This window comes from Dermacentor variabilis, chromosome 1 (genome assembly GCF_050947875.1).
Source record: "Dermacentor variabilis isolate Ectoservices chromosome 1, ASM5094787v1, whole genome shotgun sequence".
In the NCBI taxonomy this organism is placed as follows: Eukaryota; Metazoa; Arthropoda; class Arachnida; order Ixodida; family Ixodidae; genus Dermacentor; species Dermacentor variabilis.
The window spans coordinates 231,646,506-231,664,942 of record NC_134568.1 but is presented as its reverse complement, the minus strand read 5'-3'; the positions used below and the strand labels follow the sequence as shown (position 1 = coordinate 231,664,942).

At 42.1% G+C, this 18,437-nt stretch overlaps 1 protein-coding gene across 2 annotated transcripts in view; it reads right to left on the bottom strand.

Annotated features, from left to right (window-relative positions):
* LOC142559026 (E3 ubiquitin-protein ligase MARCHF6) overlaps positions 1-18,437 on the bottom strand; it is a 168,791-nt gene that overhangs the window by 138,173 nt on the left and 12,181 nt on the right. For both annotated transcript variants that reach the window (XM_075670815.1, XM_075670816.1), the window contains exons 3-4: positions 10,228-10,301; positions 3,919-4,062 (exon numbers count right to left, since the gene is read on the bottom strand). In XM_075670815.1, coding sequence (XP_075526930.1) covers positions 3,919-4,062; positions 10,228-10,301 — 218 coding nt within the window. The remainder of the gene's footprint in view (positions 1-3,918; positions 4,063-10,227; positions 10,302-18,437) is intronic.

Below are 18,437 nucleotides of genomic sequence, written 5' to 3'. Positions count from 1 at the left end.
ATAGTCCTCCATAAGCAAAGCAACAAAATCCCAATAAAGAAAGGCGTCAGGCAGGGAGATACGATCTCTCCAATGCTATTCACAGCGTGTTTACAGGAGGTATTCAGAGACCTGGATTGGGAAGAATTGAGGATTAGAGTTAATGGAGAATACCTTAGTAACTTGCGATTCGCTGATGATATTGCCTTACTTAGTAACTCAGGGGACCAATTGCAATGCATGCTCATTGACCTGGAGAGGCAAAGCAGAAGAGTGGGTCTAAAAATTAATCTGCAGAAAACTGAAGTAATGTTTAACAGTCTCGGAAGAGAACAGCAATTTACAATAGGTAGCGAGGCACTGGAAGAGGTAAGGGAATACATCTATTTAGGGCAGGTATTAACGGCGGATCCGGATCATGAGACGGAAATAATCAGAAGAATAAGAATGGGCTGGGGTGCATTTGGCAGGCATTCTCAGATCATGAACAGCAGGTTGCCATTATCCCTCAAGAGAAAGGTGTATAATAGCTGTGTCTTACCAGTACTCACCTACGGGGCAGAAACCTGGAGGCTTACAAAAAGGGTTCTACTCAAATTGAGGACGACGCAACGAGCTATGGAAAGAAGAATGGTGGGTGTAACATTAAGGGATAAGAAAAGAGCAGATTGGGTGAGGGAACAAATGCGAGTTAATGACATCTTAGTTGAAATCAAGAAAAAGAAATGGGGCATGGGCAGGACATGTAATGAGGAGGGAAGATAACCAATGGTCATTAAGAGTTACGGACTGGATTCCAAGGGAAGGGAAGTGTAGCAGGGGGCATCAGAAAGTTAGGTGGGCGGATGAGATTAAGTTTGGAGGGACGACATGGCCACAATTAGTACATGACCGCGGTTGTTGGAGAAGTATGGGAGAGGCCTTTGCCCTGCAGTGGGCGTAACCAGGCTGATGATGATGATGATGATGATGATGAACACATTACGTGCATTGAAACAGTTTCTTCTGTATCAGTAATGAATAATATCATTAATATCAGCAAGTTTGCGGCAATAACGTAGCCATGTCCACTTTGAGGGGACAGAAACAGAGATGGGCGCGCTTAACAGCCAGTGACATAGAAACACATGGCGGGCACGCTGCGAAAACTGCGGCATTTGTCTTGACTACTATGTTAATATGGCACGTTTCTGCTACGGGTGGGCGAATATCATAGCTGTGTTACAAGCGTCGGCATATGCATAGGGTACACTTCTAACGTATCAGTGTAAACGTGGCTACTATCGTTGCCGCTCGCGATTTTTTCGTGCCCATAAGTGCAGACGAGACAAATCAAAAGACGCCTTTTTTGTTGTATTGACCACAACCATTATAAAGCCTACAAATAATAAAGCCAAGGCAAGTTTCGTTGTAGCTTTTCTTTTTTTTCATGGAAATGTGGAAAGTGATGAAAGGAATGAAATGGGGCATCTGCTTGCGAATCTGTTTGGTGTGTGCAGACCGGTTGGTATGTCTTGAAGAGTCGTTCACGTAGCATTCGACAGCATTCTGCAGATGGTAAGCGCGATAATCATCAGCTAGACTTGGCACACAACATATCGCTGTAGCAAGTTTGGATGTGATCATTATGCAGGAAAGAAAAAAAATTGAATTTTGAGGACAAAATTCAGGGGTGCGATCATTACGTGAGTGTGATCATTATGCAAGTAATTATGGTATTTACTTACTATATTAATATATGGGTTCATCACATGATGCACAATTTCTGATAGTGGTACCACTTCCAGTTCATATTGTCTTGAACTGCTAGATAGATGTTTTTGGGAAACTTAAAGGGTCCTTGAAACCTATTTTTGTTGTACCTGAGTACCGCCTAGACACACAATATCACTCAAGGAATGTTTCCTCAGAAAAATTGCAAGTCAGCATACTATAATAAAACAGCTACAAGTGGTTAAACACACAGTTTTATACAATAATTACTAGAGGGAACTCTGGTGCTAGTGTCTACCGGAGCTGCAAGCAAAGCGCTACAGCCAGCATGGGAATGATGGGTAGTACATGGCTTTGCCTAAACTTTGTCTTTCTAGCTTCAAACAGCTTAGTGACTTTGTAAACTCATCATATTTAACAAAGTGCTGTTTAATAAATACCTAAATAAATATTATCTAAACGGTCTGACGGCATGATTAGAACAAAGGGCCTTTAGCACAGAAACCCGATATTGAAATCATTACACCATGGACACATGCATCGGCAAACGGCATATAACGCTCTTATGAATTTCTCACGGGCAAGCCAGCACGTTTAGATGCTTGGCACATTTCGATTTGGCCACCTCCACAGGCTGAACCACTGCAATTAGTAGCGATTGTGTATGTTTGCAGTCTTCTACATATACAAGTCTAGATTGCTCTGAAATATAAGACAATGAAGGCAGATAAAGCATAATAAACAAAGCCACAAGAATGTCTGAATCCACAAGCAAGAATTTTGGACAAATCCATATACTACCCGTCATTCCCATGGTGGTTAAACGATTGCAGCGCCAGAGTTTTCCCTCTAGTAAATAGTGTAGGAAACTATGGTTAAACATTACCCTCCTCTCATGCCACGGCATTCCCCCTCAACTTTTACACCATGCGACCATGTATGTCACGCCTCCTTGGGCACTTCATACGATGAGGCAAGTGTTGTTTACTTCTGGTTAATTTGAACTAAGTGTGTTCCTGGGCCTCTTTCATACGCAGTTTTTCTTGTTACTGTGGTGATGGTGGCCTCAAAATGGAGTTTACGTACAGCGCTCGCATCTTCTACAGCATGCACAGTCACTGCACTTAACTCCCTGCACAAGCTCCCTGTAGTGCAAGATGACTGTAATACAGCGCTGGTACCATTCCTGTGCCTGCTATCGAAGAAGACATCACTGCACATATATTGATGTAAGAAACTCTCCACGTCCCAATGGCTGCCATCAGCACTGTGCTATTGTTAGCCTTTGTCACATTCTTTCTCAACCCTTGCCTTCCTCCGTGCAGCCTCACAAAGATGCACAAAGCCCAGCTTTTTGGAAGAAACTTGTATTAATAGTTCCCTCACATATGCATGCAAATTCAACTGTACAGACAACTGTAGCAGCCAATCGACATACTCAGGCAGAAGTGCGCAATTTGTTTGAAGCGCCGCCAGACCTATTGTATTTGTGTATTTATTTTTACAGCAACACAAATTTCTATGCAGATGTATGCTATTAAAAGTTAACTTAATGGAGCAGCATGTTTCAAGCATTTCTGATGACATCACATGGAAAGCTAATCAGATTGCTCACCCGAGTGAGATCACTTGCCCATTCTACATAGAATGGGCAGACAGCTAAAAATGCGGGTAGTACTGTTCCATAGCCGCACAGTGCCTATACTGCCTATGACATCACAAAACTACCATAAAATCTCGAGATAGCCCACCTAAAACCGAGAGAAAATAGATTGAAAATACGATGTGGGCTAACTTTCCATGTACCTACAGGAACTAGCGCATGTTATTTTATAAAACTAGAAAATCTTGCCAAAAACAGGGGTGGGTTATCTTTTGTGGACGTGGCATCTCTTGGGATGTTACAGTAGGTTTCCTACACAGTCCAGTCATCTGGCTAGTGAGCTCGTTCCATAATGAAGGGCGAAAGGGGAAAAAAAATCCTGCATTATATTCAGAGTATGGTTCCAAATATAACACAAAGTCCTTTTTTAATTAAGTTAGCGTTTCCACAAAAAAATTTCACATGATATTCATGCAAAACACAGCACACGTGACTTGCTGCACCTCAAGATGTGCTGAGTTGGGATGGGCACTATGCATGTACAAAAAGAAGTCTAAATATTCAGCAGCAATCGTTACACCTTGCGACAAACACACATGTGATAAAAATAATGCTGCACTTACAGGCTGTAAGGGGCACTATGCCCAGCCAAGCAAAGGCCACCACAGTGTAATGCAGCCAGTAGCGGATGGCCGTGCCCAGGCTGCTCAGCAGGCCACTCACTATGTCTCGGATTGGCAACCGCTTAGGCATGTCAGGAGAGTAAACTGCTCAGGAACAAGGAAATTAATAGATGAAATGGGTCCAAGTCACCACATCAACAGGAAAGATGCACAGTATACAGAACTGCAGTCTGATACTAATATAACAATAAATGGTAAACTGCAACAGAAGATACCAGCATGCACTTCAAAAAGCGTATCAGGCATGCACGCTGCAAACTTGAGCTAGTCACAACAATCAAGAAATCAAATACGAGGTCCGGTTTGTAATACACATTATATTAGTGACTATATAAAGCCAAAAGGCGATGAGGCCAAGGAAGGCAACGTGTGTAATTCGGAAGTTGTGGGATCGCCTCCTACAGACGATGTCTTTTCATCTACTATTATCTTCCCTTTCCCCCCCCCCCTTTATCGTTTTCTACATTTCAATTTCACCCGGAGCTAATAACTCCTATTCTTTCATTGACATCAGTGCTTGTTGGCTTTATATGGTCACAATTAACAAAAATTTAGCTCCTCTGTTTCCCTTCTCCACATTATATTAGCGTATTTTTGCACACTGTATCAAACTTGCAGTCTACTTAGAATTCTGTACCTCTAGGTTTTATTGTTTCCTGCTCAGATTCCTGTGAAACCTATGGCACTCAGGATTCAGGGAAGCATTTTTAATTTATGAAAGAAAGGCTTGCATAACTTCATGGCACGATTCAGTCATGAAAAAAGATTGCACTGAATTAATCAGGGCACCCCATGCCAACATAAAAGGTACACCCATTACACATTCTGCCTCCCTAATAGCATGCACGGAGACAAGCATACTTCTCAAATTTTGCAATAAATTGTAAGCTTGGTTTTATTTCTTTTAAACAAACCCATGCAGCCAGAAGTCTATACATGGATACAAGTTAAAGATGTATTTCAACAGGGCACCAGAGATAATGCAATCCATGATGGTCATTACATTGCTCACTCAGCATTACCCAAGTGATTTGTATTTAACAATAGCATCACAGCAGTACCAAAAGGTTTGTTACAGAATGCAAAATTGAAAAGCAGTGTGAAATATTTAGCACGATTAAATGCTGTAGACTGTAACAAATGTACTCGTAAAAAATTTTGTTCTACGCAGCACGCACAGTGTACCATAATAAACTCCCATGTGAATGACAGGCTGACTGTAGTTTCAAGTTCAGAATGCCAAATTATTAAGTGACAATTTTCAACAAAATTAATATACAACCCGGCCTGTGTGTACAAGTTCTAAGCAAAATCACAGGCACCAGTGTCATAAAATGTGCCACAGTGTCACAGAAAGTGCATAAACAAGTAATAATTAACCATGGCAATAACTACTGCATGCATGCATCATTAGCAGAACCCTCCTATAAAGGCTAGTGCAACAGTGCACATGGACACATCGTCATAGAGTATTTGAAAAGGCGGCAGCGCAAAAAGACAGGGATAGACACGAGACAGCAAGGACGAGCGCTGAGCTTCCAACAACATTTTTGTGATTGACTCGCGAATATTTACATGCTGTCTGAGCCAGGGCTTACCATCAGTGCATGCATAGGTATGCCAGCTCTGTCTGAAAGTGTGATGCTGTCACACCCTTCCTCATGTCTAGAAATCGGTTCAGATTCTGCGATTTCACATGTCCAGGGGTGGGACTGCCCAAAGAAATTGTGGAGCAATTTTTTGGGCAAGTTGCATTTTGGAGCAGTTTGGAGCTGACAAAAATGCATTTTGGAGCAGTTAGGAGCCGATTGAATTTCATTTTGAAGCAATTTAGAGCTGATAAAATTTCATTTTGAAGCAGTATGGAGCCAGGCCCCAACCTGAATTTTGGTGGAATAATAGAACCTGGAATATGGCAGCACACTTCGAAACCACGATGGAACACAGAATAAACTAACACGAGCGCTGTACTGCAACTGTCTTAAGCAATGGCAACCAAATTTTGAAGCAGATTATGCTGATAGTGAAACTGTCTAGTGCATGCAAATTTTGGTAATAGTGCCTGTAGATTTTTAATTAATGGCAGCAATCACAAAAAAATTCACCGACAATTACCATACTCCCTGATGGAAAATTTGAGTGCAGCTCTATTCATGTTTTCATTTTGCGTGTCAATATATTGTATTATCATATAGTACTACACGGTTTATATTAAGAAGAGTGTGCTGTGAGTAGCGCACTTTGTTTCCATACAGACGACATGCACTACTCTGCCGCCATATCGTAACCATCGTCGTTGCACAACCCGTCTTGCACGGCACTATGCTTTTCTTCTCAGGCTGTTGTTCCACCAACGAGAGCGGCCCTTCGTTGCGGGAAAATAGCGCCACTAGTGTCAGCGACGGAAACACCCAAGGGAGCATCACATCAAGCCTTACTCGTACCCACTCGCCATTACCCCTTGCAGGAGCAGTGATTCCCATCACAAACGCTGGTACCCCAAACTGACTTCAGCAGCTGATGCCATAGACGAGTGGAGTGTAGCCCTCCCCACTCTGACCCCCTCTCGCAAGCACAGATGAGATCGCCCACGCGGTGGTGGTGGCGGATGACGTGGCAGCCGGCAACTCGGCGCACGTGCAGGCCGTTTCCCCTTCACTCCTTCTCCAATTTCTGCCTCATGCTTTCACTGTAGCCTTTGCCTCCACTTTCCACCTTGCGCAATCTTTCTTCATCTAGCTCTCTGCTCCACGTTCACTTTCATCTTTCGCTGTGCTTGTTCGCTTGGTTACGCCGAGGCACACCAACGCTCAATGCAGGAATGGGCACCTAAGAGCTGCACTCTAAAACATGTATTCTGCAATAGCGAGTCCAAAATTTTAAAACTAACCCAAGACATTTGTTATAAATACATTTTCCTATAATGTCTCAACAATGTGGGTGAAGTGCCTGGGAAACCGCTTCACCAACAAACCGTACAGAGAAGCCAGAGTTATAAACTACTGTGGTTTACTGAAAGCCATTTCTTCATAATATAAATAATTCTTCATAACAGAAACAGATTGTAGTAGTTTTATGTTGTACTGGCCCTGGGGACATAGACAGAGAGCCCACAGAACCCACTGCAGCAAGCGCCTTCCTAATGCAGGATTCCTTCACATTGCATGAAATCAAAGCCCTGGCAAGCACTTCATTTCCATAATGTCATTACTGCTACACATTTGTATGTAAGAAGATATACAGTCATGGACAAATGAAATGTGAATAAGCTTTACTGTCGCAAAAGCTCAAATAGTCACAGGCATGCCTGAAATAGCACTGAAGGCCTGTCAGTACACTTATTAGGCGTATCGTAGCTTGCAATTCAACAGGAGATGGTGGGATCCTGCGTGTATATTTAAGGAATACATACCATGCCCCATGACAGCTGCCCCTTTACACTCTTGGTATGCTTCACTGCAATACATTGTGTATGCTTGACCGCATAACACTGCTCATTGCGGCGAAGCTAATTTCCAGAAATCAGCATTATACAACGTGGCATGCTTTCTGCGCTTCGAAGCCATCGGTCAGGATCACAAAGGTGGAGTCGGCGCCACTGCTGACAGGAACAAGTACTATTAATGAAAATAACGGCATCGAATAGCGAGAAGCTTGGCAGTGAACATCTGAAGCAGCTAGGCCTAGCGTTCCCGTGGTAGTGGCTGCCAGAAAATCGGCACGTGAGAGCGCTGGTTCAAGGGTGTGCTATAATCTAAATGGCAGTGGCTTCAAGTAATGCTGTTTCGGGCCTGCAGTCACGGCGAAATGTTTTGCGTCCAAATTTTCATACATTCTTATACACTGACTCTACAGAGTACGTAGCAGTTCCACAAAGGCGTCCGAATTATCGGGCATGTGCAAAAAATCAGTCTCTGACTGCACTTACACATAAAAGGCATTTGTTACGGTGCGCCTTTCTATTCATATCAACAGTACAAGAGCAAAACGAGAGGCCACAGTGGCAGCAAGACAACGGAGCACTGGACATGAGGCAAAAACAGTTAAGAAAGGTTCTAGTTCGCTCGCAGCGCCCCCAGTCTACTTTTCGTTGTTTTGTACCTCAGCTAGGGAGCGCCGCAACGCTAAATACAGCCGCAACGACAGGCGGGAGTGGCCGCATGAGTGCCGGCCACTAGCCGGAAGCGCCAAAAGGTCCAGAGGTTATAAGCTCGAAAATTACAAGAAACTGTGCGGGAGGCAAATTAGAACAGCTGCACTCTTTTTCAGAAAATGAAGCCACTCGCCTTTTGCGGTCACTGCCGGAACACACATGCCGCAGCCGTTCTGGCGCAGTGTGTCACAATTTCGGTCACTTTTCTGTGTTCTGAGTTTAGAGCAGGAATTGGCGTTTGCATCAAAATGGTGCAATTAGCACAGCAGTCCCAGCTCTGCGTGTCATATGTGTTTTACTCTTCTTGATAATGAAAGTGTTTGCAAGGTCGGGCAAACAGTGTTTGCATGAAAATCATTATCTGACATGCAAGGACTGTTTGCCTGACCTTGCAAACACTTCCATTATGAAGAAGAGTAAAACACGTATGACACGGGAAATCACAGAATCTGAGCAGACTTCTAGACTTGGGGAGGGATGTGTCAGCATGGTCTCCATCACACTTTCAGACAATGAGCTGGCATACTTACGCATGCATACATAATAACACCTGGCTCGGACAGCACGTACATATTCCCGAATCATTCACAAAAATGTTAGAAGATTAGCGCTCGTCCTCATCATCTTGTCTCTGTCCATGTCTTTTTGCACTGCCGCCTTTTCAAATAAGTACCAACACGCCCAATTCGCCACATTAATCATAGAGTACTTCTCAAATTTTGCAGAATGCCTTATGCTCATATGACAGAAAGGAAAGCACAGAAAACATAGTCCTTTTAAAACCATTCAAACTGAAGCCTTCTAGCTCCCCAAAACTTCACAACTGCCACTTTGTCTACTCAATGAACATGTCATATAGTTATAAGTCACTAATTAGAAACACATTATAAAACAATGATGAACAAATTACGGAAGTTTTTTTAGCAGCAAGTTGTATTTATGTAAAGCCCTTTAACCCTTTGAGGATCGATTTTTTTCGCCATGTGCGACCGCCCAGGGTCGATTTTTTTTATTGCAGATTCCAATTCTTCTTAGGGACTTATTTCGAAAAAAATTTACCGTAATTTTTCTAGGGTGACCGTAAAGTGAGAAAAAATATATTGTGTTGGTATATATGTACTCTTCAGTCATGAAGAACAATAAAAAAGGAAATAAACTTATCAGAATTAAAAATTTGATGCATTGTTATACACATGGTTCAAGGCTTTGAAAATGAGCACACGAGAATATTTCACAACTCTCACTTGTCCCTGCTCTTGCACTAATATTTATGTCCATAGCGTAATCGAACTGCGTAGGTGCGCGCACTCAAGAAAGCTGTGTGGTTGTGTGCCCGTCAAAAAAGCAAAACGTGTGACAAACTTCTGCTAATCTTCATCTTATCGCCAACCAGAGGCAATTAGTTTTCGCAAGTGTCAAAAAAAAAAAGAACTAACGGAAATGCATGCACGGCGACATCCTTCCTATGCGACCCATGCGAGCACTAAACAAGTGAGAAACAAGCAGTAGCCCTTTGAGCGATTAGTAACGAGATAGCCATCAGTTTTGCAAGCGAGAGAAGCGGAAACCGCCCGCAAAATAAAACCCAAACCGCCACCCGCCCACGCGCGCGCCAATGCACGAGCGGTAGTATATAGGTGCAAGGGAGCAAACTAGCTCTAAAACAAACCATGCAACGAAAACCGAGCGAAGGAGGCGCGCGAAAAAAATTCCCTGTATTCCCACATAGTGGCAGCACATGATAGAAAGAAATAGGAAATTAGCGCGCTTTTTAAACGTACAGACAGCACCATAAATATACGGCATCAACCATTTTTGGACTTGTTCGTGGCGCCATATATTTATGTCATTGACCCTCAAAGGGTTAATATTTATTTAGGGCCTTGGCTGCAATATACGGGAAAACCAGTGTCGATGTTCAGCCTTCACAGGATCATAAATAATGTATACTTCCCCTAGTTTCATACAATGAAACATTTAAAATATTTTCTTGTGCTTTATTAGATGGCTTCCTTGCTTACAAATGCCTTGTAAAAATATATGGCATATGTAATACACAATGAAGTACACAACAAATGCCCAGCTGAAAAACTCACTTGGCATAAAGGAGAACCGGTGGTTGCAGAGTTCGCAGTATTCTTTTCGGCTGTACTTCAACCACTGAACCAAACTGCAAATCATGAATTTAAAAAATGGTCACAAAGCTCTGTTATTATGTAATTATCAGCACACACACACAATGGGCCATAGTGCAGAATGGTCACCTGATCACCACGGTGCAAAGTGATCATGGTGCTCTCATTTTCCACCAGTCATTGTGCGCCAAACCAGCTTAGTGGAGCTGTAAATTGGTTCACAAGCTGTATTTCTGAATACTTATGAACCAAACACTCTTGAAAAATCATCATGCCACTTGCACTGTCAATGGCCTTTCTTCACGGCACAGTCATATTGTACCTGCACAGGCTCCACAATTACCATATGTACTCTAACCTCGGCCAGCCTAGATTCAACGCAGATACTCAAAAATTCAAAGCTGTGGAAAAAAATAAAGGCTCCTCGAACGTAGGCCAACTACAAAAACTATAAACATCAATGAAAGCAAACCATACACTTTGGTGCCTCCGATGTTAGTCACAAGTTTTTTGTGGTTGCATTACATTTTAAATACTCATTCTTGTGTCACACACTCACTCTTTGCTGCTCAGTGCCACAACCCCAATTTTTTGTCACATTTTTTTTCCCATAATTCTCTGCCGCTCTTATTCCAGCGAGCACAAATGAAATGAAGCACTCTTAGATAGCTTATGAAATTAGCCTGGCAATAATATCATCCACACAGCTGCTATCCAGTCCCACACCTCTCTTACAATGTGCATACGATGCAGTGCCTCAATGTTAGCTGCTGCCCTCCTACCCTCTGTAAGTTGATGTAGCTCCAATCGTAGATAGATACATCAAGCAATTGCAACACTCCTCTATCACTGAACCACAACTTTAAATGAGACACCTTTGGCCACACCTTTAAGGAAAGGCCAACTTGCAAGTATTGTTAAACCAAAGTATTGTTAGAATTTAGGATGTCATACACTGTGCATGACATCCTAAAAAGAATACTGGCCATAATTCCAGTAAATATGGTATAGCATTAGCTCTCAAACCCTCCCTAAGCATTTCAACTGTGAACTCATTAATCATTAAAGATGAGTCCAGTCTGTTTAAAGCAAAGCTTGAGAGCATTTTGTTGAGCATGAGTGACTTTCGGCCCTGCTGAACAGAAACAGCATGTTCTATGCATCTTTCTCATTTAGTCTGTGATTTCTCAGTAATTAAAAAATTATGTTTGCGAAAAGGTTCACAAATGGTATCGTTTACTAATGAAGCATGCACATCATTCATGATGTGCATGCAGTGTGTCATCCATTATTATGAAGCACTGGGCTCATCAAGCCTTCACTTGCTGAAAAAACAAAAGACAAGCTCAGCTTGTCCTAGGTAGCTTTGACTGTTGATAAAGTCCTGAAGACAACTCAAGCTCATCTGAATCTCGGCACTTCTTCGTAACACCAGCAGGTTGCATAAGGAGCCTGTTGGAGGGAAATTCCTTCAACAGAGGCATTTATTTTTGTTACGCATGCTGCACCCAACTACAAAATGGCAACCTCCATGAGTAGTTTCAATGGTACCTCTAGTCGTGCTCATAAAAAAGGAAGAGAGAGGTAGAGAGAAGAAAGAAAACATACAAATTTGGAAATTTCGTGATATTCAACAATGCGGACCTGCTGCCTGATTATTCCATTGAGTCATGGCCGCTTTAACTCGCATCAAAAGGAAGCAATGACAGCAATCCTAATGACACAGGTACTGGACATGTCATCTCAAATATTGAAATAACTAAGGCCCCTCCTTAGTTTCCTTTCACTAGCTCTCCTAGTATGAATCATTCATTGGTAAGGGCACCACAGTGAATATTTCCTTCAGTTGTTTTATGAAGAATCTGCTTATATGTTATTTCAGAAACCAATTGCTATGCAATAATTTGTAAACATCTGCACGTGGCTGGGCACAAGAAAAGCTTGGAAGCCAACTGACACCCGCAAACTTTTGGTATTTCTCGCACCAGTTAGCAAGGAGCTACCAAGAAGCCAACCATCAAATTGTATTAGTCCATTCCAGAAATTCACGGCATACCAAGTTCTGGCGACATTATGATCACAGACAGGTTCCTGCTTATGGCAAAATTTTGCACTTTGCACTGAATCACTGCACACTGACTAGCCCCTGAATCTTAGAATTTAGAAGTTGCAGCCTGTCCTAAGAAAACTGGTCAACAAACAGATTGGTCAGCAGTCTACATACCTGAGCAAGACATGTCAATTGATAAGAGCCTGCTTCATCTTTTATTAAGTTTAACGAACCAACCAGTCCAGCAACAAGTTGAGCTCCCCAATCCAGGGCAGGTTTTTTTGAAAATGACACCTTTTCCTCAGGGACGCTCATTTCTGATTAAAGTTTTTTTATCTCCTATAAAGCAGCGAGTGGATATATTTGTAACATTATTTTGTGCACACAACCGGTTCTGCTCATTTGAAAACAAAGATAATGTTACTTGGAACCATGTGGTCCCATCTTATGAATCCTCTGCTAGACAAAGGCTGATGCATGACAGCGTCCAATTACTAAGGCTCTCGGGAGCTCTGACACACCTACTGCACACAAGGCCAATGTCTACAGCACCACAAAGGCTAATCAGAAGGACATGTCATGCTTCCAACACAGAAAACTGCACAAGGTCAAACAGCAGTATACCCGAGAGGAAACTGCATATCCCTCCAATAAATGGACAGGAAAGTTGTGGCTTTCCTGAACACTACACATCGCATTCATTCCAAATACCATATTTACTCGCATAATGATCGCACCTTCTAAAAAAAATCGATGCAAATTCAGGGGTGCGATCATTACGCTGGTTAAATTTCCCACGAAAAGAAACATTTTCTTTTTTCATCCTGCATTTTCTGCAGGATGACAAGCAGGCGGCTGCCGCTGTCAGTGCGGGACACCAAAACAAAAATGGTGACCGGCGGAGCAAGCTGAACTCGCCGAATGAGATTATTTTTCTTCTCGTGAACACATTACGTCCATTGAAGCAGTTTCTTCCGTATCAGTAATGAATAATATCGTTAATATCGGCAAGGTTGCGACAATAACATAGCCATGTCCACTTTGAGGGGACAGAAACAGAGATGGGCGCGCTTAGCTGCCAGTGACAGAAACACATGGCAGGCATGCTGCAGAAACTGCGGCATTTGTCTTCACTGCTATCGTAATACAGCACATTTCTACTATGGGTAGGTGAATATCTTAGATGCGTTACAAGCGTCGGCGTATGAATAGGGTAAATTTCTAACATATCAGTGTAAACATGGCCACTATAGTTGCCGCTCGCAATTTGTTGCATGCCCACGAGTGCAGACGAGAATAGAAAGGCACCCTTTATGTTGTTGACCAAAACCATTATGAAGCCTACAAATAATAAAGCCGAGGCAAGTTTGGCTGCAGCTTTTTTTTCATGGAAGCGCGGAAAGTGATGAAAGGAATGAAATGGGGCATCTGCTTAAGAATGTTGGGTGCGTGCAGACCGCTTGGTATGTCTTCAAGAGTCGTTCGCATAGCATTCGACAGATAGTAGGCGCGATCATCATTAGCTAGACTTGGAACATGACATATCGCTGCGACAAGTTCAGGGTGCGATCATTACACGAGAAACAAAAAAAAAATTTTAATGACAAAATTCAGGGATGCGATCATTAAGCGAGTGCAATCATTATGTGAGTAAATACGGTAATCAGTTCCACATTTATTTACACAGGTAAGGCCTGACTTCACATAAGGTTCGCATCTTCGCTTTGGAGCTCTGAAATTTGTTAGCTAGTTAGTTAAATGTGGTTTAGTGGCAGAAAAGCAGCTAAGGCTATGCTGCGCCAAACACGAGGAGTTTGAAAATCCAATTTAGGAAGAAAAAGGCTGTGTTAATCTATATTTTATGTAAAAAGCCAGTGTCATCTGGAAATTTACGCATGTTAGATAATGGGACTATCGGATCATCTCCTAAAATTAAAGCATGGTGTAAAGGTATGTGTAGCTGATATAGGTTGTGCAAAAGGTTTCGTCTGTGTACTTCAATATGTGCAAATGTCAGTATTATATGCATAACTGCTAGTGGTTCTTGGCATTTCTCACACGTTGGTGCGTCTTCTTTCGTAAGTAAATAATTGCGCGTGAGGTGTGCGTGCCCAATGCATAGTCGACATAAAATTACTTCAAAGAACTGCTCCTGGTGGTTACATGACTTCCATTCACCAAGTACGGGTTTAGTAAGATGTAGCTTGTTGTCTGCACAATGGTCCCATTCGTGTTGCCATATTGATGTTAAGGCCTTCCTAATCACATGGATGCTAACTTTATATGGAAGTGTAGTGCTTGTTATGCCCTTGTATGCTGCCATTGATGCACATTTATCAGCTGCTTCATTACCCGGTATCCCACCCAGCAGAAATTAATTGATCTCCCATATTTGTTAAACGCCACCATGTTTAAAATGTCCCCTATCAAGGATTCACAGTCAGATTTCAGATGTAGAGCCTTTAGTGTACTTAAGGACTCAGTGTATATGACTGTATTTTCGTGTTTGTCGGTAATAATCTTTTTCACTACAACCCATACAGCATAAACTTCAGCAGTGAAAACAGAGGCATGTTTTGGTAATCGAATACTTGTTTTCCAATTTCAATTTATGACCCCCACACCCACGTATGTTTTGTTTTAGAGCCATCAGTGTAAAATTCCATGTAATTTTGATATTTGTCCTGAAGAGCGTGGAATTCTTGTATAATGCTTTCATGTGGGGTGTCTTTTTTTCTTTAGATGTGTTAATGTGCAGTCCCATAACTGTATGAAATCGTACCACGGGGGGATCGTTCTGGTTTTTTGTCAACCTGGAGGACTTCATGAGGAATGTCGTAACCCCAACAATATTCCTCATATCGCAGAACAAGCGGTCTAATCATGTCTGCTTTATTTGTGTATTTGTGTAATGTAAGCGTGAGTTGCATAGTGTGATGATGATGATGTAGCATATGTGTTGCAGTGTAAGGGAGGTTCATTACACTCATCATATAAACTTGGGACAGGTGATGTTCTGTAGGCCCCACTTGCCAGTTGCAGTCCAAGGTTATCTACTGGGTCAAGTCATCGAATGTAGGACTGTCTGGCTGAGCCATAGACTACCCAGCTGTAGTCTAGAAGGCTATGCATAAGAGACCGGTAAATACATAAGAGGCATGTTTGGTCAGAACTCCACTGCTTATAGGAAAACACTTTCAGAATATTTAACGCTTTATTTGCCTTAATTTTTGTTGTCTTTATATGGGCCAGGGAGTTTGCTGTCAAAGATTACTCCCAAGAATTTGTATTTCTGTTTTACCGGCAGCGCCAGATCATTCAATTTAAAAACCAGGTCTAAGTACAATCCTAATTTTTGCGAGAATAGCACTGTACCAGTTTTTTTAGCAGAGAAGCGGAAGCCATTTTCTCAGCCCATTGTATTAGCTCACTTATTGTGATCTGGAGCTGCCTTTCCAATGCTGGTAAATTTGAGGCGCAGCACATTATTTGCAGATCATTGTCGTATATGGAGTGCATAACAGAGGGTGGAGTTAGTACTTTGTTAATAGAGTTCATTTTTACTATAAAGAGTGTTGTGCTAAGTATGCAACCTTGTGGCACACTGTTTTCCTGGATAAATATGTGCGAGAGCACAGAGCTTAGATGGATTTGGAATGTTCTGTTGGACATGAAATCTGCGAGACAGCTTAGCATTTTGCCACAGATTCCTAAAGCACCAAGGTCACTTAAGATTCCAAATCTCCAAGTGGTGTCATGCACTTTTTCTAGATCGAAGAACACTGTCAGGCATTGCTGTTTGTGTATGAATGCTTCACGTATTCCATGTTCAAGTCGCATGACGTGATCAGTCGTTGAACAGCTTTTTTTATACCCGCACTGGTGAAAATCAATTAGGTTCCATATGTCAAGAGCGAATGTTAATCTCGCATTTACAACTCTTTCGTACGATTTAGCCGAACAGCTTGTCATGGTAATGGGTCAAAAGCTGCTTGGGGATGTGGGGGATTTACCTGTATAAATTTTTAAAAAGGCACAACTATGTGTTTTTCCAATTTTTTGGCATGATTCCAGATTCAAATACTTTATTTAAGAAGTTAAGGAGACCATCTACAGATGCTTGGGACTGGTGTGCAAGCATGGAACAATGGATCCAGTCAGGACCTACTGTAGTTTTTTTGTCGGCACCACAGTACCCTGTTAAGTTCCTCTAAAGTGAATGAAGCATTAGGTTCTTCCTTTGACGTACAAGCAGTTGGTAATTTCTCCTTTTCTGCTGACAGTTTGTGTTTTAAGAATGTGTTTGAACAGTTCGCCGAGCTAGAGACGTTATAGAAATGCCCCCCCCCCCCCCCCCAAGTACTTTCGCTTGTTTGTGTAGCGTTGCCTGAGTGCCTGACAGTGTAAGTAAGGGTATTGTGCATGATGAGTAGTCCCCCCTAAACTTCCTGACCTGTTCCCACATCCTTTTAGGATGGTGCTATTAATTGTAGATATGTATTTCTCATGACTTCGAGCGTACCGGAATCTTGGAAGAACGCTAACATAATCCTAATCCATAAGAAAAGGGACACCAAAGACTTTAAAAATTATAGATCGATCAGCTTACTGTCTGTTGCCTACAAAGTATCTACTAAGGCAATTGCAAATAGAATCAGGAACACCTTAGACTTCCGTCAACCAAAGGACCAGGCAGGATTCTGTAAAGGCTACTCAATAATAGGCCATATTCACACTATCAATCAGGTGATAGAGAAATCTGTGGAATATAACCAACCCTTATATATAAGCTTTCATTGATTACGAGAAAGCATTTGATTCAGTCGAAACCTCCGTATTCAGTAAGCCTCCGGTTTCTTCCCCGTACTCACGTACGGGGAAGAAACCTGGAGGCTTACGAAAAGGGTTCTACTTAAATTGAGGACGCAATGAGCTATGGAAAGAAGAATGATAGGTGTAACGTTAAGGGATAAGAAAAGTGCAGATTGGGTGAGGGAACAAGCGTGAGTTAATGACATCTTAGTTGAAATCAAGAAAAAGAAATGGGCATGGGCAGGACATGCAATGAGGAGGGAAGATAACCGATGGTCATTAAGGTTTACGGACTGGACTCCAAGGGAAGGGAAGCGTAGCAGGGGGTGGCAGAAAGTTAGGTGGGCAGATGAGATTAAGAAGTTTGCAGGGACAACATGGCCACAATTAGTACATGACGGCGGTAGTTGGAGAAGTACGGGAGAGGCCTTTGCCCTGCAGTGGGCGTAACCAGGCTGATGATGATGATTTCTGCCATGACAATTTTTCAGCTTGTCTCCGAATATATCGTGCTTTCACTTTGGTTTGTTTGAAATTCAGAAAGTTGCTATGTGTCGGGTATCTACGCAAGATTACCCAGGCCTTATTTTGCTGCTTTTTTGCTTCGGTGCATTCATGTGTCCACCAAGGATTCAGCTCTTTCCAAACAATGCCAGAAGATTGAGGAATGGCTTTTTCAGCAGCGACAATTATACAATTAGTAAATTTTTCATTAAGTTCATCAATGCTTAGGTCTGTCAAAATGAGCTCCTCCAGCCTGGCACTTTATGTGAAAACAGACCAGTCTGCCATTGTAGTTTAAACGGCGCGGTTTAGAGGATATAATAGGTAGCATTGATGTGAAGTTGATTATAGCAGGTAAATGATCACTGCCATACGAAGTCTCCAGTACTTCCCATTTAAAATCGGTAAAAACATGTGGTGAGCAAAATGCTAAAATCAAGGCAGCTAAAATTATGTGAACTCAGTGAAAAGTATGTTGGCGCACCTGAGTTCAAAAGACAGATGTTTGTTGAAATAAAATCATCAATAAGCTGTCCTCTTTGGTCATTCTTATTGCTGACCCAAAAAATGCATTGGGCATTAAAATCTCCAACTAAAACAAAAGGCTCCGGCAACTCCTCAATTAAATTTTCCAAGTCTTGAGTAGTAAATTGGGTACAAGGATGAATGTACAATGAACAGATGATGACAGTCTTAAATGATAAAACGATGACAGCTACAGTCTCGCACGGAGTACTTAATAGAACATTCCGTGGTGGGGATGCCACCTTGAACAACAATAGCGACAACTCCTGATAGACGGCTG